Here is a 27,978-nt window from a genome sequence, read left to right as displayed (position 1 = left end):
AATCAACAGTGTTTAGAAGTTAGTCAAGTATGTAAACCCTCATTGATTTTTTCTGTTTACCCTTCAATGTTTATCAGAACTGAGCAGTTTCTCAACTGTTGCTGGGAAATCATGTGTGTGTTGTGTTTACACATGTGTACAGAAACCTTTGAGAGGGGGACGGATGAGACGGTAGTGAGGACAGGTAGAGGTGTGAGAGGATAGAAGGAGAGTGCTGCAGAGCTAGAGTCTTCATTGACAGCAGATCAGGATCGGAGGAGGATGTGTAGAACTGCACTGTGGCTGCTGGCCTCTCTGGCCTTTGCCTCCCTGGCTTCTCTGGCTGATGGAGCTCCATTGTAAGTAGACCTAGCTTGCCTTCATGCACTCTTCCTGAAATTTAATTAACACAGACAAAACAGAAATACAAAATATGCAGTTTGTTTGCTCAGCTTCCTGATATTCAAATTGTTGTGGTGAAACTGTAAGGAGCACAACAACAAGATCAGTGGTTCTCTACATTTATAATTTATTTAAAAAGTGTATGGATATAAAGGACTTATTGCACGTGTATCAGTTTAACATAGTGCTAATTTCACTTGTGTCTTACAAAATGGTCAGTGGACCAGTTTACAGTTTCATAAGTCAAGGTAATGTGGTCTTTCAAATGATGCCAGCAAGTTGGCCCACATTTGTTCTGAGTTTGCACAGTGATGCAGTACACCACACACAGCAAACAGTTTTACTGATCCAGTGCTGGATTTTAGTTAAGATAATAAATAGATTACTCTTTGTGTGTGAAGTTTATGCTAGATCAGATGATCCTCAGGCTGCAAAGCAGTGGTTCCAAATTAAACCTGAGGGGTCATAAGACAATTAAAGAAATAAGGAAGGAAAAATATGGAAACAATGTGAAATTCTGGACATTTCTATCTCTTTAAGTCTGTAAAAGTCCTTTAAATGAAACAAATATTGTAAGAAAATGTCCACACTAAGGCATTAACATGTGTCACAGGGTTACAGCAGTAAATCTTGTGTTTAAATAGTGACAAACCTCATTGTCATTAGCATGTATGTGGGGGTTATAGTGCCTTACAATAAAAAAGACCATGTTTGTCAGTAAGTCAGTGCATCCTGAGCAGCAGTGTGATTCAGTGCAGTGATACTGTCTCTCTCTCTGTCCCCACTGCTCTGCAGACGAGTGATGGCTGCCCCCAACTTGTTGCGGGTAGGAACAGCAGAAAACATCTTTGTGGAGTGTCAAGATTGCACCGGAGGTGACATCAGGGTCGAAATCAAAGTGTTGAGCCATCCAACCAAAACCAAAATGCTGGCAATCACATCTGTGACCCTTAATGGAGCAAACAGCTTCCAGAGCTTCGGACAAATTACGGTAAAATAAATACTGTGTGTACTGTATACTGTATGTTACTCTTACACAATACTTGACTTTTTGTATTTTGCCTGCATTCATCACCTAATTTGTAGAAATCAATTTCTCTATCAAGACCACAAACAATAGATTTAGCATTTATAAATGCTCATGACATATCGATTCTGCTCCTCACGTAATGTTTATGTCTCTGGTTTCAGATCCCTGCTGGGGAATTCAGTAAGGATCCTAACATGAAGCAGTATGTGTACCTGCAAGCTCAGTTCCCTGACTATCTGCTGGAGAAAGTCGTCTTAGTCTCCTTCCAGTCTGGCTACATCTTCATCCAGACCGACAAGACCCTCTACACCCCCGACAGCGAAGGTAAGTTCGCATCATTGCTGAGAAATACGTCTACCCCTGTGAAAATATCTGTAGGTATGCTAAGGTATCTCCCTAGAAAATATATCACCCAATCTATGTCAGATGGTAGAATGTATTAAGCTGTTGCAAAATTGAACAATAAACATTATGAACTACTTCTTTAGTGTTCATAAAGGATATTTTGAAAGCATTTTTTACTGGTGTTGATAATGTACAATATCAATTTCAAAATTGAAGGATAGACTTCGTAAGATGAACTATAATTTTTAAGGTCTTTAAAGCAAGAGATAAATACATTTTAACAATGAGAAAAGAAAAAGAAAAAAATATTTAATAAATAGAGAATACAAACACCTGCTAGAAAGGAAATGCTCCCCCTAATATTCCCCTCCTAAAAATCCCAATCATCTCTGAGAGCATCACAGTTTGACCAGCACATCTTTCATTTTTCAAGAGTGACTGCATGAAAAAACTACAGTAAAATGAACTCTTCTTTTCACATAAGTGGAATAATAAAGTGAAAACTTAAAATAGATACACCATGACCTCTTCTCTGTCTCTCAGTTTATTACAGGATGTTTGCAGTGACGCCCAGTATGAAGCCAGTAGAGAGAGATACAGCAACCCAAGTTGATACTTACATTGTCATGGAGACTGTGGTAATGATTCAACATTATATTGTAATGAGCTGTCACTGTTCAACTGTAGGTGAGATCATTTCTCACTTTTTCACTTTCCACTTTTTCTCCCTGCATGCTTCTTAAATACCTGAATGACCTTTGTATTCCTTTGTTTCATCTCTTCCGACACACGTCCCACCCATAAAATAAATGTCTCCCTCTAGTGGTTGTGTTGCAGCCTCTGAGCCCTGAGAGGTAGACAAAAAAAAAATAAAGAAATGTTTAAGACAGTGTCCAAGGACTGATCAGATTTATGGAGAGTAAACAAAGGACTTGTTGAAAATATAGAATGATTTCAATAAATGTATAAACTGACAAGGCTCATTTTTAATCTTTTAATGATTGTTCAATGTTGCATATTTTTAGAGCCCTGAAGGCATCATTAGATCATTTGATCCAGTTTCTCTGGAATCAGGCATCCACTCTGGAAAGTTCAGACTGGGTGAAATTGTCAGGTGTGTATTTTATTTTACTTTAATTGCATTACGGTACATTCTGTTGTGGTTGGCAGGTGTTAGTAGGGAATTTAACATTTTTAACATGTAACAATTTGGACTGGAAACCGGGTGAAACAGCTAGTCTGGTTTGCATTAAGTCTGAAAGTAAAAAGTTAGCAATTGACAGGCAACCAGCGCAGACTCCAGGAGGTTATTGCGTGGAGGCAAGAAATGCTCTGGCCCAATGGTCAACCCCCCAGGCAAATTATTGTTTTCAGACTTAGGTTATTGTACAAACAAAACACATGAGATATAACATGTTAATTAGTGAGATAGTGAACATGTGAATTTTGTTATCTATGGACTGTGCCAGGCTAGTTGTTTCCCCTTGTTTCCAGTCTTTTAAGCTAAGCTAACTGGCTGCTGGCTATAACTTTATATTTAGTGTACAGATATGAGAGTGGTAAAGTATCAATTTTCTCATGTAACTCTCCACCAGAAGGCAATTTTGTTTGTTTCCCAAAATTATTCCTTTTAATTGTATGGTAATTTATCATATCCAGCCTATTTCAATCTGAATATTTATTGTAAATGAATCATAGTACAGTTAATCCTATTAAATAATCAGTCTAAACAGGGGTAAAACAAAGGTACCTTTCTAACAATTGTGTAGTTTGTCGGCCAACCTGAATGTAGGACACTAAAAGTGTGTTGCAGCAGCTCATTTGTTCATATCTAAACTTGTATAAGACATAAATAACTTGAATCTGAGGTTTGGACTATTACTACTAATATTTTAATCTTTTGCTTGATTATTGAAGTATTTGTCCGTGTGTGTGTGTGTGTGTGTGTGTGTGTGTGTGTGTGTGTGTGTGTGTGTGTGTGTGTGTTAAGTCCCGGACTGTGGAAGGTGGTTACCAGGTTCCGGAGCAACCCACAGCAGAGCTTCTCTACACAGTTTGAGGTCAAAGAATACAGTGAGTCCCTCTTTACTTGAACTGTCATTTAAAAACCTATACAACTTACACTTGATTAGACATCCAATAAAATGTTTTCAATTTTTCAGTGCTGCCCAGTTTTGAGGTTAAACTGATGCCTCTTACCGCTTTCTTCTATGCGGACAGCAAAGACTTCACCGTTGACATTAAAGCTACGTAAGTGCAGGTTCTTGTTTTGTGGATTTGGAGAATGAGTTTGATTGGTAGATTGGATTAGAGGAGAAAGTAAAAGGTGTTTTGACTAATCTCTTTGTAATAGTTCCTATTCTAACTCTCTCCTGTTTTATTTGATTGATTAAAATGTGTCCTTCTCTTGTGGTTTTAGGTATCTGTTTGGTAAAGAGGTGGACGGGACAGCCTACGTAGTGTTTGGGGTTGTGCAGGAGGGTCAAAAGAACAGCTTTCCCAGCTCTCTTCAGAGAGTGCCGGTGAGTGCATACTAACACTTTTGCTGCATCTCTATCTGTCATACTCTGTGTGTCTAATCTCTCATATGCACAAGCACATCTGGCCAAACCCAAATCTGGCCTTTACCAGTGCTACAAAATCTGCAAGACTGCATAACATGAAAAATATCTGGGATTTTACTGTTGTCCATATGTCAGTTATAATTGTTATATTCAGAGAGAGGTATTCATGTTCAGAATTAAGCCAGATTAACATAAGAATTTACACACCCAACTAAATTCCTATCAATTGTACACTGATATTACACTGTATACTTGTACACTGTATTTCAAGATGCATTTCTGTATTATGTCACATTAGGTCGAGAATGGTCTTGGACAGGTTAAATTGAGGAGAGAGCACATCACACGGACCTTCCCAAACATCAATGAGCTGGTGGGGAAGTCCATATATGTAGCTGTCAGCGTGCTGACAGATAGCGGTAAGAAAGAGAGACTGTGTTTCTGCCTGTTCAGTATGTTTGATCATGTGAGAATCATATGACTTAGCAGCACAACAGGGCTCAAATTAACCATCAGTAACGTCTAAAAATTTCCAACACAAGAAAGACAAAGAAAGAAAAGAAAAATGCCATATCGAGATAAATAAATAAATTTAATGGATTTACATTGTTTCTGTATCGATTAATCATGAATGAAGCAAAAATGTGTAAAAATACTTGAGTAATCAGTTTTTTTTGTGCACATGCATATATTTTTGCATAATCTCACAGGTAGTGAAATGGTGGAGGCAGAGTTGAGAGGCATCCAGATTGTCACATCACCTTACACCATCCACTTCAAGAAAACACCCAAATATTTCAAACCAGGAATGTCCTTTCATGTGACGGTAAATAATTCTATGAATAAACCCTTTCCAGAAAATATTTCACTGCTGAAATACAGTCACTGTTTGAGCCCAACTTTCATACCATCAATTATTGTTTTCTTTCTTATTTTTTGTTTCAAAAGCCACACACTGTTTAATGCTCCCTAAATGTCCATAAAACTGTAACTGATTAGTGCAATGCTTCAATTTGTCTGGATCATTATGATGCAAAACAGATCTTTACACAGTAGAAATTCACAAATAAACGCACAGGGTCACTATATATATTAAGTCATAATATTTAGTGCCCAGCTTATGCAGTTTGCAGCCAAAGTAATCTAATAGCATTACATTACCATTAATAATGTCTTTTTAGAGATATTTAGATCTTTTCTGATTGTTCAGCTGTTTGTGTCTTGGATGGCAGATTGAAGTTCTGAATCCTGATGAGACTCCAGCACAACATGTTGTTGTGGTAGTCGATCCAGGCCAGGTGCAGGGCATCACTGCATCCAATGGCATGGTCAAGCTTTTCGTCAATACAGATGTACAGGCCCCAAGACTGACAATCACTGTAAGTCTCCAAAATGTTTTGAAAGTCTTTACAGCCAGGTTTGGCAAACAGAAGCTTAAATCTACAACTTTTAAGCTAAAAGGAGAATGAGTATTAGGTTCACATTCATCAGGTGGGCAGAAATGTAACTCCAAATAAAGGCTAATGTGGTTCTGTGTCTGCTGGATATGAAAGTTGATCAATATTATCATCATTATCATCATTATAAATTTATAAGCCAGTAATACCGCATGTGGAGGCTGTGTATGTTGATGTTTTTCTGCCCCCTGGTGGCAAAACTCAATGGGGAGATGACTGACAAAAAGCCAGGCACAGGTTTATCTGTGAAGTTAGTGCTGTTGATAATACCAGTTGAGTTGTAGCGTCAGTTGATGCTGGATGTCAGTTTAAAGTGCCTTAACTCAGGAGAGAAAAAGGAACACTTTTTTATTTAAAACAATTAAGTGGCAAGATTTAAAACAGCCCTCAAATAGGACAAAGCCGTAATATTTGCAAGCTCAAAAACTTTGAATTTGGCAGCGATAACCGGCCTTTATTATACAGTGTCACTCTATTATCTGTAGGTCCTTTTCTGTTCTGTCAACTGATGTTCATCTATGGGTACAAATCTTTTTGCTATTTCTTTAATTGTTTTCATGTGCATATATTTATTTAACTGTGCGTGTACACTTACTTATGTGCGTGTCCAAACGCAGGCAAAGACCAGCGATCCTCGCATTTCACCTGAAAGGCAAGCATCAGCCACCATGGTAGCTCTCCCATATACTACCAAAAACAATAACTACATCCACATAGGTAAGAAGCATCCTGAAACAACATGAGGTTTTAAAAAAAGATGTGGATGGCAGCGGCAGTGCTGCCTAAGTGCCAAGATCTCTGCCGTGTCTAGTAATAATCACAAAATGTAATTTTTGTAGGGGTGGATACAGCTGAGATGGAATTAGGGGACAACTTGAAAATCAACCTCATCCTCAACAGGCACCAAACTCAAGACATCACATACCTGGTGAGAAATGTTTCATACCTGTGTGTGTGTGTGTGTGTGTGTGTGTGTGTGTGTGTGTGTTTGTGCACACACTTGAATGTTTGTGTCCTGCAATCTGCCAATATGTACACACATGTTGGCTGAGTGCTGATGTTCAAATCTGTGCCCTCAGATCCTAAGCAGAGGTCAGCTGGTGAAACATGGCCGTCACCAGTTAAAAGGACAAATACTGATTTCCTTGCCATTGCCCATCACCAAAGAGATGCTGCCATCATTCCGCATCATAGCCTACTACCATACAGTTGACAATGAAGTGGTATCAGACTCTGTTTGGGTGGATGTCAAGGACTCCTGCATGGGCTCGGTGAGGCACAAAACATTGAAGTAGTTAAACTAATGAAAAATCCACCCACACTCAAGCTGATTTAAGTTCTAGGATATATTTTAATGTAACTGCTTTAACAAGTACAAATCTGCATGTTTCCTTCATTGTCCTTTCCTTCACATCTAGCTGAAGCTGGAATCATCAAGACCTGCTCCAACCTATGGGCCTCGCAGGGTGTTTGGTCTGAAGGTCACAGGAGACCCAGGAGCCGTAGTGGGACTGGTGGCAGTTGACAAAGGCGTCTATGCCCTAAACAACAAGCACCACCTCACCCAGAAAAAGGCAATTTCTTTATTCTATCTGTATTTTCCAAACTATTTGAAAGAGGATTCATTGCAAAATCTCGGTTTAAGACATAAATAACATACACACGTTCCCTTTTCAGTATTTCTAAAGTACAGATAAATACTCTCTCTAAAAATAGATACAGAGTATACAGGTGTGTTAGTCTGTGCTTTCAAATAATATCCAGTAGGATATTTTCATGCAGCAGATTTTTGGCATGCAATTTGTCATGTGAGTTTACTGATATGTCTGTTTAATTTAACCCTTGTATGTTTGTATTTTACTGCTCAGGTGTGGGACCAAATAGAGAAGTACGACACAGGCTGCACACCAGGTGGAGGGAAGGACAGCATGAGTGTGTTCTACGATGCTGGGCTGTTATTCGAGTCCAGCACTGCTTCTGGGACCCCCTATAGACAAGGTGATACTACTTAATATGTAGTGTCATTGTTTTCCCTCCTCCTCCTTATCTCATTCATCCATTCCCAACCAAACCCAGCTTGGGTGTGGTCAGAAATGCGCACCTTTAGCCACACCCAGCAGTTATATCACTGGGTCATTGAGTATACCTGTGCATCACTGCAGGAAGAGAAGAAGTTAAACCACCAGAGGTCAGCAAAGACACGATTTTCAGGGAGTTTTAAGTTGCTCTTTACATGGTTTGTTCACCCAAATTACATGATATTTCCCTTTTGTGGTATTTGATTGATTTCACTTTATTGTTGAAATCAAGAAGTTAAACCACTGGAGGTCAGCTAAGATAAGGTATCTTGCCATGCAGATGGTTTCAGGGACTCTGAAGTAAGTTTTTTTTTAATGTAATTTTTTAATGCTCTCCGCACAACTAACAAAATTTGAAAAAAAATAAGCAACAGATATCATAAGCTCCAAAACTACCTGCCAAATACCACTAGGGTAAGTGAGAAAATATGTTTTATGTAATTTGGGTGAACCGCAGTTTTTGGGACATTTCCATGTTGACTTCAACAGTCAGCCACTGATCATCATTTAAAGATTTAGTCTGTGTTGCATTTCCAGAATTGAAATGTCCGACCCCCAGCAGGAGGAGACGTGCCACTACAGCCGTTGCATCCAGCTTAAGTAAGAACCACAGCTGAAACGACCCAATAACCACCAAGCTAGAAAACAATCACTGTCTCCCAGTTAAAAATAGTAACCTTTTTAAATGTATTCATCAGGTATGGAAGATGACAACAGTTACACGGACATCAATGAGATTATTGCTCGCACCAAATTCCCTGAAAGTTGGCTGTGGTTTGATATCAAACTGCCTGCTTGCCCTCCACAAGAACCTAATTGGTGAGTCAACTGACATCTATAAACACATACAAATATACTGATAACTAATTTCGTGACACCACTTGAATTTAAAATGACCTTTTACCTGTCAACCTGATAACACTTTTCTATGTTTCAGTGACAAAATAGTCTATCACAAACATATCCCTTTGGGAGACTCAATCACAACCTGGAAATTCACTGGCATTAGTCTGTCAAGAACCAATGGTGAGGATTCAGTGACTAAAATCTGTCTTGTGCTTTAATTGTGCCTCTTTAACCTTAAAGCCAAAAGCCCTCTATTGTACTGTCTCTCCATCCCTCACACTTGTTTTTCTTCTTCTGTCATCCCTTGTTTTGTTGTGTTTCTTTTAATCCCTCCCATCTTTAAGGAATCTGTGTTGGCGATCCGTTAGAGGTAATTGTCCGGAAGGATTTCTTCATTGATCTCAGGCTGCCTTACTCTGCTGTCCGTGGAGAGCAGGTAGAAGTTCAGGCAATTCTCCACAACTACAGCCCAGACTATCTCACAGTAAGTCTATGTTTCTCTGCTCTGGTGTTTAAGGACATTCAGGAAGCTGATGAAATCATATTATTTTTCTGGAGAGTTTGCAAACAGAAGGGCAAAAACAAAAGTAAATATTGGACTGACATTCAACATGTGGCAAAAAAAGAGAGATAATAAATGAAAGTAAAGCAAAAAGCAATCCTTTCTCCAGTCTGTGATAACTGTGATGTCTCACTGCAATATCTGCTGTGTGCCTTTCCATTCTTAAGATCAAATTGATCTTTTAGGAAACAGTTTAAAGCATGACATTTTCTTCAAATGGGGTCTTCATCGTTAACTGACTTAAACTAATACTGATCATTATTATTATCAATAATCATGCAAATCCCTATCTAAAGGTGCAGTGTGTAGAATTTAGTGGTAAGTAGCAGAACAGGCTTAGCAGAAATGGAATATATCTACATAGGGAGCAGGTCTGACATTTTTTTTCTGCAGTAGCCCAGAATAGACAAACCAAACACTGGCTCTAGAGAGGGCCTTTTGCGTTTTTCGTGAGTTTCGTGTCCACCATAGGTGTTCCTACACACTTGGAGCGGGAGGGGTATTCAACTAGTTGTGATCTACAACCTCACCACTAGATGACACTAAATCCTACACACTGGTCCTTTAAGAAAAAAATAATGTTGTTATTCTGTAGATAAGGAAACACAAATTTGGCTGAAATTGTTGAAAGTGATAAGAAATTATGTGTAGATGCTCAGAAGAATCAACATACAGTATTTCAGAATCTTCTACTCAGGGAGGGGATCCTCATCTTCAATCAAGTGCACATACCTCAGTTTCTTTCTCCATCTTTGTCTTGTTTTCAAGGTGCGTGTGGATCTGATTGAGGCAGAGCATGTGTGCAGTTCAGCCTCAAAGCGTGGAAAGTATCGTCAGGAGGTTAAAGTTGAGCCCGAAACGACACGATCTGTACCCTTTATCATTATTCCCATGAAGGAGGGACAATACCCAATTGAGGTCAAAGCAGCTGTTAAAGACTTTCCTCTCAGTGATGGAATCTGGAAGATGCTGCGGGTGGTGGTAAGAGGCTTTCAACCAGTTGCAATCAGTTTGTACAGTTGCCCTATTTAGCCACTCGACTGACTTTGATGCATGTCTAGAAGACTCTTGTTTTCTGTATATCAGTCTTTTTAAAAGCAACTGAAAATAAGAAAAACAGACTGAGAAAGATAGAGCAATATTTGAACAAGGAAGCCACGTTGTATTTTCCTACACACCAGCCTATAAAGATTACTAAACAATATTTTCTCTGATGTTTGTCCTGTTGTTTCTCCAGCCTGAAGGCGTACTGGTTAAATCTAAAGAAAGCATAACTCTGGAACCTAAAGGTTTGTGTGATGAGTTTACTCATTAAATGGCTGCAGTATAGGAGCAACAAAATAATTTATTAATATCATGTTTTCTTCACTTGGTAATTAAGCCTCCAACTTGACCATGGTGTGTCCCTTTAGATGGTAAACAAGAAGTAATTATCAACAGTAGAATTCCTAAGAAGGATTTGGTTCCAGACACACCTACTAGAACACAGATCTCTGTGACAGGTGAGATATAATGTTGTATGGGCAAACAAAAAACTGCACTGGTGTAAACTGTTACTGTTGTTGCTTCTCATGGGCAATGACTTTACTGGTTGTGCGGGACCTTTACATGTTTGTTTGGTTGTTTCTCCCAGTCAGTCTATAATGTTATGGTTTCTGTGTGTCTGTGTGCATGCAGGGAGAGAGCAAGTAAGTCAACTGGTGGAGAACGCCATTAGTGGGACGTCAATGGGTAGTCTGATTGTCCGGCCCTCAGGCAGTGGAGAGGACAACATGATCCTCATGACCCTGCCTGTCATTGCAACCACATATTTGGATAAAACCAACCAGTGGGAGACTGTGGGCTTTCAGAAACGTGGCGAAGCTCTGCAACACATCCAAGCCGGTAGGCACACATAGATACAACAATTAGCACAAAAACCTCTATCTGTTGGATTTCTACACTACTGACTGGCAGAAATGATATCAATAAATTGCAGAAAAAAAACATGACCTTATACACTTTAAACGAGGATCACAAGACTTCTCAAATTGTCATCCATTGGATAAGATTAATTGAATGGCAGTCAGTGAAAAGGTTGTGGGTTTTGTTTGTGTGCAGGCTACCAGAACGAGCTTAATTACCGTAAGTCAGATGGTTCTTTTGCTGCTTGGGCCCCTCTCCAAAGTAGCACGTGGTGAGGCATCAAAACATTCATAAACAAATATGTAAATGTTTGCTCATCCTACTTAACTGAGATTCCAACTTTGTGAGGATGGGTGTATTTCATGTGAAAATAAATTTAACTAAACTTTTACACCCTCTCCTCTCCTCTCTAAGGCTGACAGCATATGTTACCAAGGTTTTTACCATGGCCAACGATCTGGTGGCAATGGAAAAAGATAAGATCTGCGATGCTGTCAAGTTTCTAATTCTCAACACACAACAACCTGATGGCCAGTTTAGAGAAGTTGGAAAAGTGTACCATGGAGAGATGATTGTGCGTGCAATGATTTCAGTTACATCAGTCTTTAATTGATGCTAAAAAAATAGCTAACTGAGGCAAAAACAATCACATCACTATGATCTTACAGTATATGCACAAAGAGATGTTCATGCTGTTGATATTGATGATGGTTCTGACAACTGTGTGTCTGTGTGTGTAGGGTGATGTGCGTGGCACAGATTCAGATGCCTCCATGACGGCCTTCTGCCTAATTGCTATGCAGGAGTCACGCACACTGTGTGATGCCACAGTGAATGTGAGTACCTCACGTGCAAACATCTTTTTCCCTCACCAGTTTTATTTTTTCATTCAGTGACTACAAATTAATGATGAGTGAAAGCAAGCTTTCTGCAGTCACCAAACCACCATTAAACAATTGACCGCTAGCTAAACCCTGTTCCCCTAGTTACTGTTGCTAAGCCTGTCGAGCTTTCCATTCTTGCATGGCACATATGTGGTTTACAATACTCAGTGTAGCACAAATTTTAATCATGTTTCCAGAAAATTGGCTAAAGAAGATGAGAATGCATGTCTTAATGCATGTTTCCGTCAACTACTGTTGACTTCAAATGTTAGGAATCGGGCACATCAAGATACAAAGTTACTGGTGCTAATTCTCCAGTTTGATGCCATGAAACCATTGCAGAAGATGAGGGTGCAACAAGCTGACATAACTGAAAGAACACTAGTCAAACCTCAAACAATGGAAAACCATGTGGAAATGTGATGGAAATATGGCATTTATATTTGTCACATGCATTAATCTGGGGAACGGTATAGTCCCCTCATCTGTCTACATGGTATTTGTTGTCTCTTCAATGAAGCAGAAGCTTAAATGACATTTAAGTCACATGCTTCAGGTTGCTATTGTACTTTGTTGCATCTTGATTTTGTCAATATATCATCTTTTCCACCTCAGCCAAATGTAAAAACTCTTTCAAAATTTCAGGGTTTTTTATGCACAAATTGAAAATGTACAACAGGTGGATAATGCACTTAATGGTAACAGTGACAGATTGAAAATTTGCAGAAAGTTTTAAATATGAGACAGAAGTAGATCAAAGCAGGCAAAAGCATTTCTAGCCAGTGACCATCAGTTTTGCAAGCTAGCAAATTTATTAGCTGTGGCAAAGTAGATAATTAATCTCACATTTGCTGTAGAGCTAGTTAGTCCTAGTTTTATAAAGTTGCTTTCAAACGAACAACATTGATAGTCTGTGTTTTGAATCGGCAGGGCAGAATGCAGCCACAATGGCTCCCAGCTGCCTCCGATCCTTCCAACTTGTAGGCTACACCACAGGCTGCTAATATCAACCAAGTGTATAAGTGTACCATTCAGGAAACTCTGATGCCAGTAAAATCAACTCCTGTATTGTTTCCCAATGCTCTTCCCTAACTATGGTTTCTGTGGTTGCTATGGTCACACGGCAAGCCATGGCAGCAAGTTGGAAAAGCTGAACCATAATGAACTCTGTAGAAGAATAGGTACTCTAATAGAATAGGTACCCAGCAGTTAAAAAGTAACTACAGTTTAAGTTCTTTATAAGTACCTTAATTGTTGCCCCCTTATTCCATAGCGTCACATCTTGTTCCCCTGTACCTACGTATATGTATCTGTATGCACTGTACTGGTACATCATTAGTACAAAAGATAATTAAGCTGTACGTTGTGGGCTGTAATCTAAAGCGTCACCAAAGTGTAGCTAGTACTGTAGACAGACATGCAAACAATTGCAGCTTACAACAGAGCAGATAAACACATACTCCTCATTCTTTTTCTCTTGTGTTTATGCATAACATCATTACCCCACACCCCAACAGTAACCAACTCAGTAACTCAGTAACTAGGCTCAGTATGGCTCATAAGGCAAAGAAGATGGTAAGAGAGGGAACAATCCAGTCTTGTCCCAGGTTCAAATACTGCTCTAACATACAGAGTGGATATTGAAAATGAATTAGTTGCTTTAAAGCCTGTTGTGTTCATTTTTCCTGTCTGCCTGTTCTCCCATTCTCTTCTTCCTCCTTCCCTCATCTTCTTCTACTGTCCAGAGTCTACTAGACAGTATAGACAAAGCTGTTGCCTACCTGGAAAAGCTTCTGCCTAGCCTCACCAACCCATATGCTGTTGCCATGACATCATATGCCCTGGCCAATGAAGGCAAACTGAACCGGCAGATCCTCTACAGCTTTGTCTCTCCAGGTGTTGTCACACAACAATTATTGTAGTATCAAGTAAAAGTAAAAGTATTCATAATGCAGACTGGCTTCTTTTAGAGTGTTATATTTTATTGGTAGCCTATATTATACTGTTTGTTTTTATCGCTAATACATGTACATTTTAATGTTGTAGTTTATCTCATCATAGATTAATAGTCTGCATCATATTATATAAGTGTCATCATAAAATCATATGTTTCTTTATTATAATAATATTAGTAATAAAGTTTATTTACATAGCACCTTTCACACAAAGTACATAACAAATTTTAAACAGAAAAGAGCAGACAATTTAAACAACAGTTAGAATATTAAAATATAATATTTTATGTAAAATCTTAATCTAAAAGCAACCAGTAACTATTAGAGGCAAAGAATTGTAGTGAAGTAAAAATAATAATAATAATTCAATAATAAAAACAACAACATTAAGTAGAAATACAAAGTAGCATAAAATGGAAATATTCAAGTAAAGTACAAGTACCTCAAATGTGTATTTATGGACAGTACTTGAGTAAATGCACTTAGTTACAATCTGCCACTGCTCAGTACGAATATAAGAATTTTGAAGTTTTAATTGATCTTTATCAGAAATGTTTGGTTATGTTAGGTGTTAATATTAAAAGACAAATATCTGATAATTCAACTTTCAAATATCAATGTCAGTACTGGCCTCATCAGTCAGGCTTTTTATTTAATTTTTCACAGATTAGGTTAGATATTTTAAGATTAGGGATTGGAGATTTAATAGTTGATTAAGCTTTTCACAGGTAAAGCACAGCAATAAAAAATATTTGTCTGTGTCTCCTTCAGAGTTATCCCACTGGCCTGTACCTAAGGGACAGGTGTACACCCTTGAAACCACAGCTTATGCTCTTCTGGCTTTGGTCAAGGTCAAGGTGAGTACGTCCCAATTATGTGTGTTTCACCAGCACGTCATGTTACAGAAAACACACAAGAGAGTCATCATTCTTATTAGCTCACTTAAAGGGCAGATGGTTGGTGAAGAGAGGCGTTTCCCTGACTGGAAACCAAAGTCAGTGAAATTTGTCTCTCAGTAATGTCAAATGTAAAAAATAAAGGAGACATTATGCTTTATTGTGATTGATTGATTCTATCGGACAAGTTTCATGTCTCAACAAGATGACTGTGTCATAATAATAATAGGAAAAACTGATTCGGTAATCTAACAATCTATGGTTCACTTTAGAAACTGACAGGAAATAATTTAACCGTAACAGAATTAAGATTTAAAAAATCAAATACACAGTCAATCGCACAGATTTCAACCCTTTTCTTGCCTTCTGTTAATAAAGGCCTTTGAGGATGCCAGACCTGTTGTGAGATGGTTCAACAAACAGCAGAGAGTGGGCGGAGGCTATGGATCAACTCAGGTAGCACAGACCTCTCTGTCAACCTTGATACTGTATATTCATATACCACTATTTGTGCATCAACTGCACTTTTTTTTCAGGTCAAATGGGCTCAAGTTTCTTTCCCCCAACCCCCCCCCACCCCACACTCTTTTTCCCTCCAGGCTACCATGATAGTGTATCAGGCTTTAGCTGAGTACTGGGCAAATGCAGAAGAACCAGAGTACGATCTGAATGTGGACATCCTATTGCCAGGCAGGTCATTCCCTGACAAGTTCAACTTCAACAAGGACAACTACCATATCACCAGAACATCTACAGTGAGACACACACACATCATGTACAAACACACCTATCATACCATCATGCATTCTGCTTTCTGTGTGTATTTTCCCGCTGACCCGTGTGTGTGTGTGTTTGTGTGCATAATTAAATCCCAACAGTTCGATAATATAAACCAGGATGTGAAAGTGACTGCCGAGGGCACCGGAGAAGCAACGCTGACAGTAAGTAAAAGATAATATTTTTGTTCTGATCATCTGTTGTGTATTGATGTGTCCCTTTGGAATTCCAGATTATTTAATTTCATTTATCACAATGAATGCAATATTAAAATGCACCTTTGTCTATGTGACAGATGGTGTCACTGTATTACGTTCTACCTAAAGAAAAGGAGAGTGACTGTCAACAGTTTAACCTGTCTGTGCAGCTCCTCCCAGGTAATTTGATGCCCTCTGTCTCATCCACTGTATATATTAGTCTTTATTTGTTGCTTTTTATGTTCTTTAAGTATGTTTCTTTAATGAGAAAAACTATTTAAAATACTAATGCTCATCTACTGTTTGCTCCTCCAGATAGAATGGAAGATGATGAGAAGATATACAAGCTGAAAATAGACGTTTTGTGAGTACAATCAAGACGTAACACTGACTTGTGTTTCAGTAACATGGCTTTATACAGATAATTTTCTAGCCAGCTATGGTCCTTCAATATTTCACTTCTTCCCTGCTCTGTTTCTATTTCTCTCCTCTCAGTTTTACCATAATTTTAATTGCCTGCAATCAAGGGCCATTTCTAGCATTTTGGATCATATTTCATCGCTGCATCATATCGATGGCAGAAGAGCATCATTGATCAACCTCCACTTAGAGGATTACAAAGGTCAGTTCTGCAGGCCGAGGGTTTACTCTTACCAACTTTGGAATCCAGGCAAGATTACTTTAACACAACTAAAGAACAAGCAGTTGTCAAGGCCTGCTGTGAAACTGGTTCATTGTACCTGAAGAAGGTAAAAAAAAAAGTTTTTCTTTTGTTAAAAATGTTTTTTTTTATGTTTTTCACTGTATCATCTTATTTTCTTACAAAAGAAAAGTTTTAATGTAAGTAATGTCCTTTACCTATCTTCAACCCCTCCCTACGAACTTAGACACTGGTCCAATATCATTTAACTACCCTGTGGACATTAGGCGTCGCAGGGGTTACACAACCAAGCGTCCTCAGTGGTTTTGCCATAATCTGTATCAGTTATGAGATTGGCCAGCAGCTGTCCTATGATGACATCATTGATGACTTTGCTGCTAAAACATCTAGTTTTGAAGATGATGATGATGTTAACAATGCTAAGCTAAGTCCCTTAAATTAAAATAAGTTTTTTTTATGTGTAAACAGCAGCATTTGGTCCCATTTATATGCATATGGAATATTGATGGCTGAAGAGCAAAACCTCCTATCTGAAAAATGCACTTTTTTGAGAAAACTTGTTTAACCCTCCTGTTGTCTTCGGGTCAAATTTGACCCGTTTTCAAATGTTTTTATATCAGAAATATGAATTTCTTTCATCTAATCGCCTGAAAATTACATGGATGGATCCATAACACACACTTTGCAAGTAAAAGTAATGATCACCACTTTCATTGAATTTTGGGTGTTTTTGGGGACTTTTGTCCTCCCGGGTCAATTTTGACTCCGGAGGACAAAAGTTACATGATTGACGGGAAGACAACAGGAGGGTTAAAAAAAACTTGTTGTTTTCTTGCAGAATGCTATTTGTTAAGGATATGTGGTATTGTTTACTGTATTGTTTACTGTATGTTTGTATAGTTATTACAGTATTGTTAACATATAATATAATAATATAGTAGTAATATAGTACAAAAACAGTGTATTATGTGTTGGGTATCCTTAACAAATAACATTCTGCGAAAAAAAACAACACGTTTGTTTTTAGTTTTCTCAAAAAAGTGCATTTTTCAGATAGGAGGTTTTTCTCTTCAGCCATCAATATTCCATATGCATATAAATGGGACCAAATGCTGCTGTTTACACATAAAAAAAACTTATTTTAATTTAAGGGACTTAGCTTAGCATTGTTAACATCATCATCATCTTCTAAACTAGATGTTTTAGCAGCAAAGTCATCAATGATGTCATCATAGGACAGCTGCTGGCCAATCTCATAATTGACACAGATTATGGCAAAACCACTGAGGACGCTTGGTTATGTAACCCCTGCGACGCCTAATGTCCACAGGGTAGTTAAATGATATTGGACCAGTGTCTAAGTTCGTAGGGAGGGGTTGAAGATAGGTAAAGGACATTACTTACATTAAAACTTTTCTTTTGTAAGAAAATAAGATGATACAGTGAAAAACATAAAAAAAACATTTTTAACAAAAGAAAAACTTTTTTTTTTTTACCTTCTTCAGGTACAATGAACCAGTTTCACAGCAGGCCTTGACAACTGCTTGTTCTTTAGTTATATTAAAGTAATCTTGCCTGGATTCCAAAGTTGGTAAGAGTAAACCCTCGACCTGTGTTACGCCCCTGAAACGGGGAGAAATAATCACAAGAGTGATACGGTAATGTTTCTTCAGTGAGAGCGTTTACCCGAATGAATAATTGAACATATACACAATCTACAAATAAACATAGGCTACCCTGCTTAACAGGCTGGTTACAGTAGCATACATACCCTATTCAAGTTACACAAATATACAGTATTTCTTTGAGACATAATTCCTATTCTCTCTACTGTTACTGGTAAATAATATACTGCTGTAACTCAGTAACCTCTCATAACCTTATAAAAGTTACTAAATAGACAATATAGAAAAACTGTGTAAAATACATCTGCATATGTAGACAACTGGATTCACAAAATGGCGGAAGCAATTGGCGTAGTTATGGGTTGAACTCTGCTAACAAGCGAGAGCTAGCTCGCCAGACACTTTACCATACTCGGCAAACTTTACTTTAACTCACTTGAAATGTTACACATACATTCACTTGACACTCAAACATATTAGAAAATTTATTACAACCACCTTAATAGTGTCAAATGCCGACAACATACCTGAAACGGGGAGAAATAATCACAAGAGTGATACGGTAATGTTTCTTCAGTGAGAGCGTTTACTCGAATGAAGAAAACACCGCGAGTTCCCCTGGATACGTGGGTGGAGACAAAAGCAATCGATCTCACGCTAGTAGATTAAGACTACTTTGCGGATCACTGATAATACCATTATAGCTGAACCTCTGACAATAAAGGATGAAATGAACAATGAATTAATTAAAGACCTTTTAAAATTTTAACCTCTTTTGACATAATGAATTCCTGCTTTTTTCCTGCTTCATTTTAAGTGTACTGTCCTTTTTAAGCTTGTATGGCCCTTTTAGTGCATCATTCTTTTAACTTATCACACCTGCAGAACTGACCTCTGTAACCCTCTAAGTGGAGGTTGATCAATGATGCTCAACAGACTTAGAAAGACCTCCTAAGAGACCATTTCTGACTGAACATCCTGAAATTATTGCCTGAACTAAAAGCATAAAACTGACCCTAAGGTCACTTGGACCACAGAAAAAACAAAAAGCCCTACCTTAAATGGGACACAGACCCTTTTATCTACACAATCCCAAGGTTACAAATCTCAAGAGGAACATTCCTTTGCAACACTGCAAAATGAACTCTTGTTATATTCCAAACCTTAATAACTGTGAAATTAGCCGTTTAATCAGTATATGGGCCCTGTCAAATTGTTTACCTTAAAAATTCATAAAGTAACTTTGATAAGTGCACTATGTTATATTGGTGAGATGTTGAAAAAGTTGGTCATCTTACATTTTATCATATTGTCATCTTTTTGATAAGTTTAGAAATATAGGTTTGAATAATCTCACTTGTTGGTGTTTATATAGTCTATGCAATATTACTTGAAAATGACCTAACTTTAATCATATATTGATTAGCACATTAGCTAGGAAGTCACCTTGAATGCTTTGTTACAGAAGTAATGAAATAACTATGTTGAATGTATATTTGTTTCTCACCTCACAGAATTGCTGCTTTAACTCTTTTATTCATTATATTACAGCAGGATCGTTATTAATCAGAAAATATTATGAAATACTTGAACGTTATGAAAAGAATGTGTTTACAACTTTAATGTGAAATACTTGGTCATAGTGACTTGAAGTGTGATTTTTGCGTGTAAAAACACAGAATTAGACTTTTTCCAAAAGTTCACTTATTTCCGAAGATGCAGGCCCTGAGAACAAAGAAATTGAATATTCATCAGTAATTCAGCTTAGTTCAGTTTAAAAAACATTCAAAACTACTCCACTCTTGTCGAAACTTATAAAATAGCCTCACAGAGATTTTTCTTTGAGCTGGCCTCCTCCTCATGAGTAAGAAACTACCCCTTTAAGACTTCTCTTTCCTTTTTCTAAGTAAGTGCATATTTTAAACCTTTTTAAAACATGTTCAGTTATCGATCTTTTTAAGATTAAACCTTGCATTTTCATATTTTTCATAGTCTTTTATTTGAAGTTTCTTTCAAGCCAGAGTAAACACAAAGCGTAATCAGGAAAGTTTATTCTGCATTTAACCAAAAGATCACAAGAGACTCAAGCCTGAATCCCCACTGACACATTTTACAAGAAGCCAGCAAAAGCCCAAATGGACCTCTGCACATCTGTGACCCAAAGCCAAATGATCATTCTGGGCTGAGACATCTCATCACAGCCTCACTTGCTCAGCAACTCACTGCTCAAAGTACTAATACTCCTACAAACCCATATTTCAGCAGATAAATATACTATTAAAACCAATAACAGACATAACTTAAAGCAATTCAACTTTAATAACCAATTTTAATAAACCATGTACAGTAGACGTCTTTAGTTCCTCTAAAGCAATGTCCCTTATGGTGTAACAAAGTTCAGTTCTTTGTTATGTTCAAGTTTTATCAGTCCTTAGTTGTAGTCAGTCTATTCAGTGTTTAGGTCAGTTTATAGTTCTGGGTGCACCCGCTAATAAAAGCAAAGGGATCGCAGTCCCACCACACCACCACATAAGGGGATGAAGGAAAGGTGTCTTCCTCCGGGTTGATGAAGTACAAATAGTGGCTTGCCATCTTCTTCATCAAGGAGCAAATTCAGAATCCAAGGTCCAAGGCACGGTATCTTCAGGGAGTCTCAATAACCTAGCCTGTATGACAACAGGGCAATTACTCTCAGTCATGTCTCCATTATCTGTGGCTATGATAAATCAACACATCATTAAACTCTCAATATCCCACTACAAAATAATAACAATCAGTTCAATAGTTTTAACTGTACAATATCTTCTTTTATGAACCGTGTTTCTCCTCTTTTTAACATCGATCATGAATTATGATCACACATTTTAACCATTTTAACATTTTAGAAATAACATTTCACATGAATTTATTCTTTTGTTAACCATGGACTGACACACCTTATGTTTTTATGATAGAAGTAACATTTAGCTAAGTGCTTTCACTTCTATGTTGTATCCTTATGCACAAATAAAATTGTTTATCACACTAGCAGTATGAAACTAGAATTGTTATTCTGTTATGCACATTAACACCATTATGACACAGTGGAAAAGTACTTGGTGAGCAACATTTTACATCTCAGGTTTTTCACACCACAGAAATTTCCCTTTAACTTAAGGTCGACACTAATATCTCACAGCAGTAAAATGTAATAGATGTTGCTCACACAATTCTGCATTGCACATACACACTCTCCCTGCAGAACCACATGTTGACTGTCTCATGCCAGCTACAGGAGTTAGCTACACTAGCTTAGCAGAAAAAATTAACTCACCAAGACGTTACAAAAGAATAGTTAACCTACGGCACGCAGGTCCCTGGATTGTTCACTCTGTCACTTCACTTGTCTGCTGTCCTCAAGACACACATTACACATTTATTAACTTTTTACACTTTTTAATATCCAAAGAATTTCTCACTCACTGCACACTCTTCTCTACGTCTGCTCTCATCAACATTTTAGCGCATAGTGTGGGTAGAGAGTTAACATATTATTTCCACCAACAGGAACTTTCAATACGCCACCTAACCAATGATTAACTAAAGTAAACAAAATCCATCTGACAGGTAAATGAGTTAACCTAAAATATAGGATAAAAGTGCTAAATAAAATATAGCCATGTAGCCATTTAAGGGAACCCACTGTCTGTGAAAAAAAAAACAGCTCATGGGGGCCTTGTAAGGATATTTAATAATGCTTCACTTTTCTCACTTTCATTCTCTCCATGTGTTTTATTCTGGTTTTTTTAAAAATACTCTGTCCATTTTCTGTGTGCAGGTTTAAGGACAAGGAGCGCGATGCAACCATGTCAATCTTGGATATTGGCTTGCTAACGGGCTTCACCGCTAACACAAACGACCTTGACTTAGTAAGAGTCTTTACAGATATGCACAGAGTTCAAAAGTCAGTATTTAGGGTTAGGAAAACAAGATGTGTTTTATGGTCTAGGAAGTTGTCTAATCATGTTTGTGTGTATGTTTGTGTGTGTAGTTGTCCAGAGGACCTGCCCGCATCGTTGCAAAATATGAGATGAACAAAGTCCTGTCAGAAAGAGGCTCACTCATTATCTACCTGGACAAGGCAAGGCATCAGTATTACCTCCTTCTACCCCTTTTCTCTCTGCCTTGTTCTTTCTCTATTTATATCTGTCTCACCTTTGTCTTACATCTCTCCACAGGTTTCTCACCAACATCCAGAGGAGATCACTTTTAGGATCCATCAGACGCTGAAAGTGGGCATCTTACAACCAGCTGCTGTGTCTGTCTATGAATACTATGAACGTGAGTCTCAAAGACACTTATACTGTATGCTGCCTCTATGAGCTTCATTTTTCTTTGCTGCTGATAAAAATTCAGAGTAATTAACAGGATGGATAAGCAGAAATTATTAGATTTTCAAAGTATTTTATGATTATTTTGTGATGTACAGCAATGGGCAGAAAACATTTTTTAAATATCTTTCTTTCTCATTGCAGAGACACGTTGTGTGAAATTCTACCATCCGGAGAGAAGAGCTGGACAGGTTTTGAGGCTCTGCACAAATAATGTATGCATATGTGCTGAAGGTAAGCAGGATGAAGTCTCACGGATGAAAAAATCTGTCTACAGCAAGCATACCTAAGCAAACCATACACCAAAAATTCTTCTAAAAGAAACACAACACGAACAATGTGCTTCAAAGAGGTAAAGCATATTTTGATCAGTGGTTTAGGGGGGTGATCATTCTGCTTTGTCTGTAAACTGCAGCGATTTAGAATTAATATTTGCTAATAAGCACTAAAACACAAAGTATAGCTGAGACTGCTGGGGATCACCAAACTGATTACAATTCATTCTGAGGGCAACATTAATGTCTGTACCAAATTTCATGGCAATCCATTCAATAGTTGGAATATTTCAGTCTGAACCAAAGAAGTGGACCAACTGACAGACATTGCTAATATGGCTAAAAAGAATGGTCAAACCTTGCTGACGTGTTTTCACAAGCTGAGTAGTGCACCTCAGATGTGTAAATATGCATAAAATCAGTAAAGTGCCCCTTTAAGATCTGGCAAAGGAGATGGTCCCGGAATTTGGTTTACTGTAAATCACCTGAAGGTAACATACAATACTGTACAAAAGTTTTAGGCTCCATGGGGACCATCTGTTGCAGGACTCCTTGTTCTTTTCACTGAAGATAGCTCTTTGTGACTCTGGCTGTATGTTTGGAGTCATTGTCATGCTGCAGGTTGAATTTGGGACCATTCATTTGCCTCCCAGATGGTAATATGTGATGGATAAGAATTTAAACATATTAAGTGCCTGAAACCTTTGCACATTACTGTAGTTATCAGCAAGCACCTGCTGGATCCTATAGGATCAGAGCAGTGCTCAGAGCTTACAAAATTAAGTTGTGACTTTGATTACAGCTGTACTCACCCATCAACTTATCCACAGATATGCACATGTGCTTATTTAATCAAGTCATAAGTTGTGTATTTGTTTTGTGCCCATTGTCTGTGTCCAGAGAGCTGCAGTATGCAGAAGAAGGGTAAAATCAACAACAATCAGCGCACAGCTAAGCTATGTGAGAGGACACCGACCGCTATTGATTTTGGTAAGAGAATGTAAATGGACTGCATTTGTGTTAGTGGGAGATCGAGGAAGTAAGTATGTGAGCTAACATCTGCAACTTGTCTGTCCTCAGTTTACAAAGTGAGAGTGGAAAACTTTGAGGACGTTGGGTCCACCGACATTTATACAATGCAGATACTGCAAGTCATCAAGGAAGGTGGGTATTTATCTGCTTTGAACCTTCAAAACGAAACTAAAGTGCCTTAAAATTGAAGGTGACAATTTTTTGCCACTACTACTACTACTATTTGAAATTTGGGGAGAGTTTGACATTTTGGGAAATATTTGGGAAATTGCTTTCTTACCAAGAGTGAGATTAGATGATTGATACCACTCTCAGGAAGCTACAGCCAGCAGCTGGATAGTTTAGCTTGCATTGGCAGGTAACTAGTGGAGACTGCAGGAAGTTACTGGTCCTGGTCAAGAAATACTCTGGTACACCCCCATGGTTCATACCCAGCATTGTATGACATTGTATTTATCTGCCACAATGGCGCCCACTAAAGAGTACACGCCTGCAAGATGATACATCAGCGTAGTGGTTGTTTGCCAGAAACTGTCATAAATTGACTTTTATTCAGTATTTAGCCACATTTTTACAATAAACTTTGTAGATCTCGGCCATTATGAACTATATCTTTCAACCGGATGAAGTATTTTAGTCATTGGATGTCTGGGTTTTAAGGTATCAGAGACAAAAGCTGAGCAAATGTTAGCTGCAGCTCGGCTGACGTCCTGTGCCCGCCGAACAGCGTCGTAGAAATAAAGATTTATTTACTGAAACTGCTTTATTCCATGTTTTTGCCTGTTTTAATCCCCATGTACATTTGTTTTGGAGAGGAAGAGACCTCTGTGGATAATTCAGCTCCTGGTAGAAACATGCTGAACGATGAACACTGGAGTAATCCGAACTGTTTTTAACAAAAGCTGGTTGTTTAACAATGAAAACAGCAACTCCCACAATCCCATGACGTCATCAAACTCTGTCTTTTATTATTGTTTTGATTGAGTTGTTTGTTAAAAGATCTTCTTTCTCTTCTTCTACATTGTAATTACAGGACTTTATGATGTGATTCCTGAGGGTTCCCAGCGCACATTCCTCAGTTATCCACACTGCAGAGAGGCTTTAAATCTGGGAATTGGCAAAACCTTCCTTATCATGGGCATATCCGAAGATATTCACAGAGATGAGGAGAGGCAATCGTAAGTTTGTTCTTTGTGTGTGTGCACCCTCCTCATAGCATCATCTCAGTTTCAACATTTTTACTACACAAAATCAGGTTTGCCTGTCATGTGCAGCTTAGTTTGTTGCTATATTACCTGTTATGAAAGGGAGGGAGTCATGCTTTTTCATCTGTTCATATTTCAATCCAAAAAGTTAAATCTAGATTACTACAGGTAGCTGACCACATGAACATACAATATGTTTTTTAACTTTGCTCTCCTCAGGTATCAGTATGTGCTTAGTAAGAGAACCTGGATCGAGTACTGGCCTACAGACACAGAGTGTCAGACTGCAGAATACAGAACAACCTGTTTGGGCATTGAGGAGTTGGTCGAGACGTACCAAGACTTTGGATGTCCGTCGTAGTGAAATTCAAGGAAATAAAATGTTTTTTTGAAATTAGCTGTTTTGTCTAAAACTTAAACTGCTACAAGATATAAGTGATGTAAAAGTTAAAATGTTACACTGTTGATTAAAATGTAATGGTCTTATTCCCATCGTCTGTTTTATATAGATGTAGAAAATTACAGTAGTGATTACTGTCAGGTTACTGTATAATAACCTTTGGTAAGTTCAACTGGAAGTTTAATTAATTCTGACTTTTTTTCATGTCATAACATAAAAAATGGTCCATCCCACATGGGATCACATGACACACGATAATACAGCATATAAATAACTTTCAGCATTTGACATTCATGTTCCAAAGAAAAACAAATCATTACTGCAAACGACATACTGTATGTAGTCTGACAAACAGAAACGGAAAAGAGTGGAAAAAGCTTCCCAAACAGGTCAGTGAAAATACTCAGAAAACAGTACAGGAGAAAAAAAGTGAGAGAACTGGATATGCTCAGCATGTGCACAAATACATAAAGAACAGAAAAGGCATGAATCAGCAGAAGCTCTGGATTGCAACACGTTTCAAGCTTGGTGTTCTTCCTCAGGCAGCATCGAGAGGTTTATGCTTACATGTCTCTAGAAATAGAGAAAAAGCAGGAAAATGCTGTATATCATACAAAACAATAATGGGATGTTCACATTATTGATACAGAGAAGACAATATATGTATGGGATGGAACATCCCAAAAACCTTGCTATACCCATGCTTCTTAAACCTCTGAACCATGTATTTGGTGATAAACTCAGTTAGGCTGGAACATGATCACCTCAGGCTTAAGAATTGTCCCACTGGTAGATTGTCTTTGAGACTTTTAGGATGGTATGAAGAGCCCAGTAGAAGAGCAATCCAGAGTGTCTGCTGATCTGAGCCTTTTCTGTGTTCTTAATATCAGTGCACATATTGAGCCGATTAAATTCTCTCACTTTTTTTGTATTTCACAGCTACCTGCCCTTTTTTTGTGTATGTAGTATGGAGAAAAACATGTTTTACACAGAAAACAATGTAAAAGATACCTATATTTGATTATGATGAGCTCAGTGGAGTGATATGTAGGACGTTTAACAATGTAGAGTGAAGCAAATTTCAAATCTGTTCTGATTCAGAATATTTGACAGCTCGTATAGATCAATTAATGATAGCTGCAGTAGTAATAAAGGGGGCGTTTTAAGCTATTGAAAGACCACTGGCAAAAAGAAAATTCTAAATGCATGACTTGCGTTAAAGGAGACATATCATGTGATTTTCTGTTATTTTTATACTGTTATGATGTCGGATGTCTAAGTTAAACATGATCAAAGTTCCAAAATATGAGGTGAACATATGTAAGAATGATCCCTGAAAGTCAAAAACTAGAGTTTCAGCCTGTTTGCAAAGTTACAGCCACTTACCCATCAAACTGATATTACATTGTTCACACACGGTCACAAATGGCCGTCTGTTCTGTGTTGAGGTTGTTGTTGTTGTTCCACGGGCTGTTCACATTGTCCGCTTGCATATTTTGGATCAGGTTCAGAAAATCCTCCATGAGGAAGCATAGAATTAACGAATTGAAAAGTGTCCCTGGTGTTCCCTTCCTTCTGTGCCAGTTGGTCTTGTTCCTTTGTGACAGCGTTCCAGCATTTTTCCTTATGTGAGTTTCTTAGAGCCTGATAGTTACCTGACCTGTTTTTGCCTTCTTGCCTTCTGATTGCACACTGCTGCTTCGCTGACTGATTACCTGTGTACCGACCTCCTGATTAAAAGGACTGATTTTGACCTGATACTGAGTCTGTGTCTGCATTTGAGTCCAAGCCTGTGGTTCTGAATTGACAAAGATATTCCAGTACCAGTCCCAGATTAAAAATATAGACTTGGAAATGTGCATAATATGTCCCCTTTAAAGAAGCGTAGTGATAGATTTCTTTGTCTATTTCTGAATGTTTATGGCCATTTTCCATCTTCCCAATGGTTCTTCCAGCCAAGCAGAAACATTCTTACCCATTTATGCATGATGTGTTTGTGAGTACAACAGTAATGCTCCTTCATGACATCTGTTATATAGTTAATTATGTTCTCTATATACAATATTTTAATTACAGGAAGTTGTGATGTGTGTCCATGAGATAAATTGCGGACATTCCTCAGTTATACACACTGCTGGGTGCCTTTACACCCGACCACAGGCAAAACCTACCTTATCATTGGCTCATTCATAGATATTCAAAGACAGAGAGTTTGTGTGTTTTGTGTATTCCAGTTGTAATATTATCACCATCAAAACATTTTAACAGTTGCTATCACAGCTTCTGTGCTCCAGAGTCCCATCTGACAGCGAACACAAAAGATATTCCAATTGAAATAAATTAGTTGAAAGTCAGGCTGAGTGTCCCGAAAAAAAAAGGATAATTCATGTCCATGTACCCAAATCTATAGATTAAATGACTATTTCACAAAGTGGCGTGAGACTGGGTTGGCATACAGTATTCTGTACTTGAGTAAATCAGGTATGCCTACATTGTAAGTCTTATTTGGTACTGCAGTCATTTAGGGAAATTA

The 27,978-nt window shown here is 38.0% G+C and overlaps 1 protein-coding gene and 1 long non-coding RNA gene across 2 annotated transcripts; one reads left to right on the top strand and one right to left on the bottom strand.

Annotated features, from left to right (window-relative positions):
* Positions 1 to 3: 3 nt before the first annotated feature.
* Positions 4 to 27,203, top strand: LOC137180331 (complement C3-like). The gene is made up of 42 exons (XM_067585660.1): positions 4 to 338; positions 1,177 to 1,372; positions 1,573 to 1,735; positions 2,300 to 2,394; positions 2,782 to 2,870; positions 3,747 to 3,829; positions 3,919 to 4,006; positions 4,176 to 4,278; positions 4,619 to 4,739; positions 5,031 to 5,146; positions 5,553 to 5,699; positions 6,395 to 6,494; positions 6,617 to 6,705; positions 6,857 to 7,048; positions 7,196 to 7,351; positions 7,646 to 7,775; positions 8,393 to 8,455; positions 8,554 to 8,674; positions 8,793 to 8,881; positions 9,046 to 9,185; positions 10,032 to 10,244; positions 10,501 to 10,552; positions 10,676 to 10,765; positions 10,941 to 11,147; positions 11,364 to 11,439; positions 11,583 to 11,742; positions 11,909 to 12,004; positions 13,798 to 13,948; positions 14,779 to 14,864; positions 15,282 to 15,359; positions 15,503 to 15,658; positions 15,782 to 15,844; positions 15,976 to 16,057; positions 16,193 to 16,241; positions 21,981 to 22,071; positions 22,194 to 22,283; positions 22,381 to 22,483; positions 22,678 to 22,767; positions 23,709 to 23,798; positions 23,889 to 23,972; positions 24,874 to 25,018; positions 25,265 to 27,203. The coding sequence occupies exons 1-42, from the start codon at positions 262 to 264 to the stop codon at positions 25,404 to 25,406; spliced, it is 4,752 nt and encodes a 1,583-aa protein (XP_067441761.1). The 5' UTR covers positions 4 to 261; the 3' UTR covers positions 25,407 to 27,203.
* LOC137180338 (uncharacterized) lies at positions 20,464 to 21,967 on the bottom strand. Its single transcript, XR_010927948.1, has 2 exons — positions 21,477 to 21,967; positions 20,464 to 20,829 (listed from the first exon to the last, which is right to left on the bottom strand). It is a non-coding gene; the product is annotated as an uncharacterized lncRNA (long non-coding RNA).
* Positions 27,204 to 27,978: the final 775 nt, after the last annotated feature.

Source organism: Thunnus thynnus, chromosome 3 (genome assembly GCF_963924715.1).
Source record: "Thunnus thynnus chromosome 3, fThuThy2.1, whole genome shotgun sequence".
Classification (NCBI taxonomy): domain Eukaryota; kingdom Metazoa; phylum Chordata; class Actinopteri; order Scombriformes; family Scombridae; genus Thunnus; species Thunnus thynnus.
The sequence above is the reverse complement of the archived record's forward strand: the minus strand, read 5'-3'. Positions and strand labels throughout refer to the sequence as shown.

Bases quoted from the DNA above. Each gene is read 5' to 3' on its own strand.
- LOC137180331 (XM_067585660.1), top strand. From the start codon at position 262: ATGTGTAGAACTGCACTGTGGCTGCTGGCCTCTCTGGCCTTTGCCTCC. The intron at 11,148-11,363 runs GTAGGCACACAT...GTTTGTGTGCAG, and splicing joins TCTGCAACACATCCAAGCCG to GCTACCAGAACGAGCTTAAT. The intron at 22,072-22,193 runs GTAAGAGTCTTT...TTGTGTGTGTAG, and splicing joins ACACAAACGACCTTGACTTA to TTGTCCAGAGGACCTGCCCG.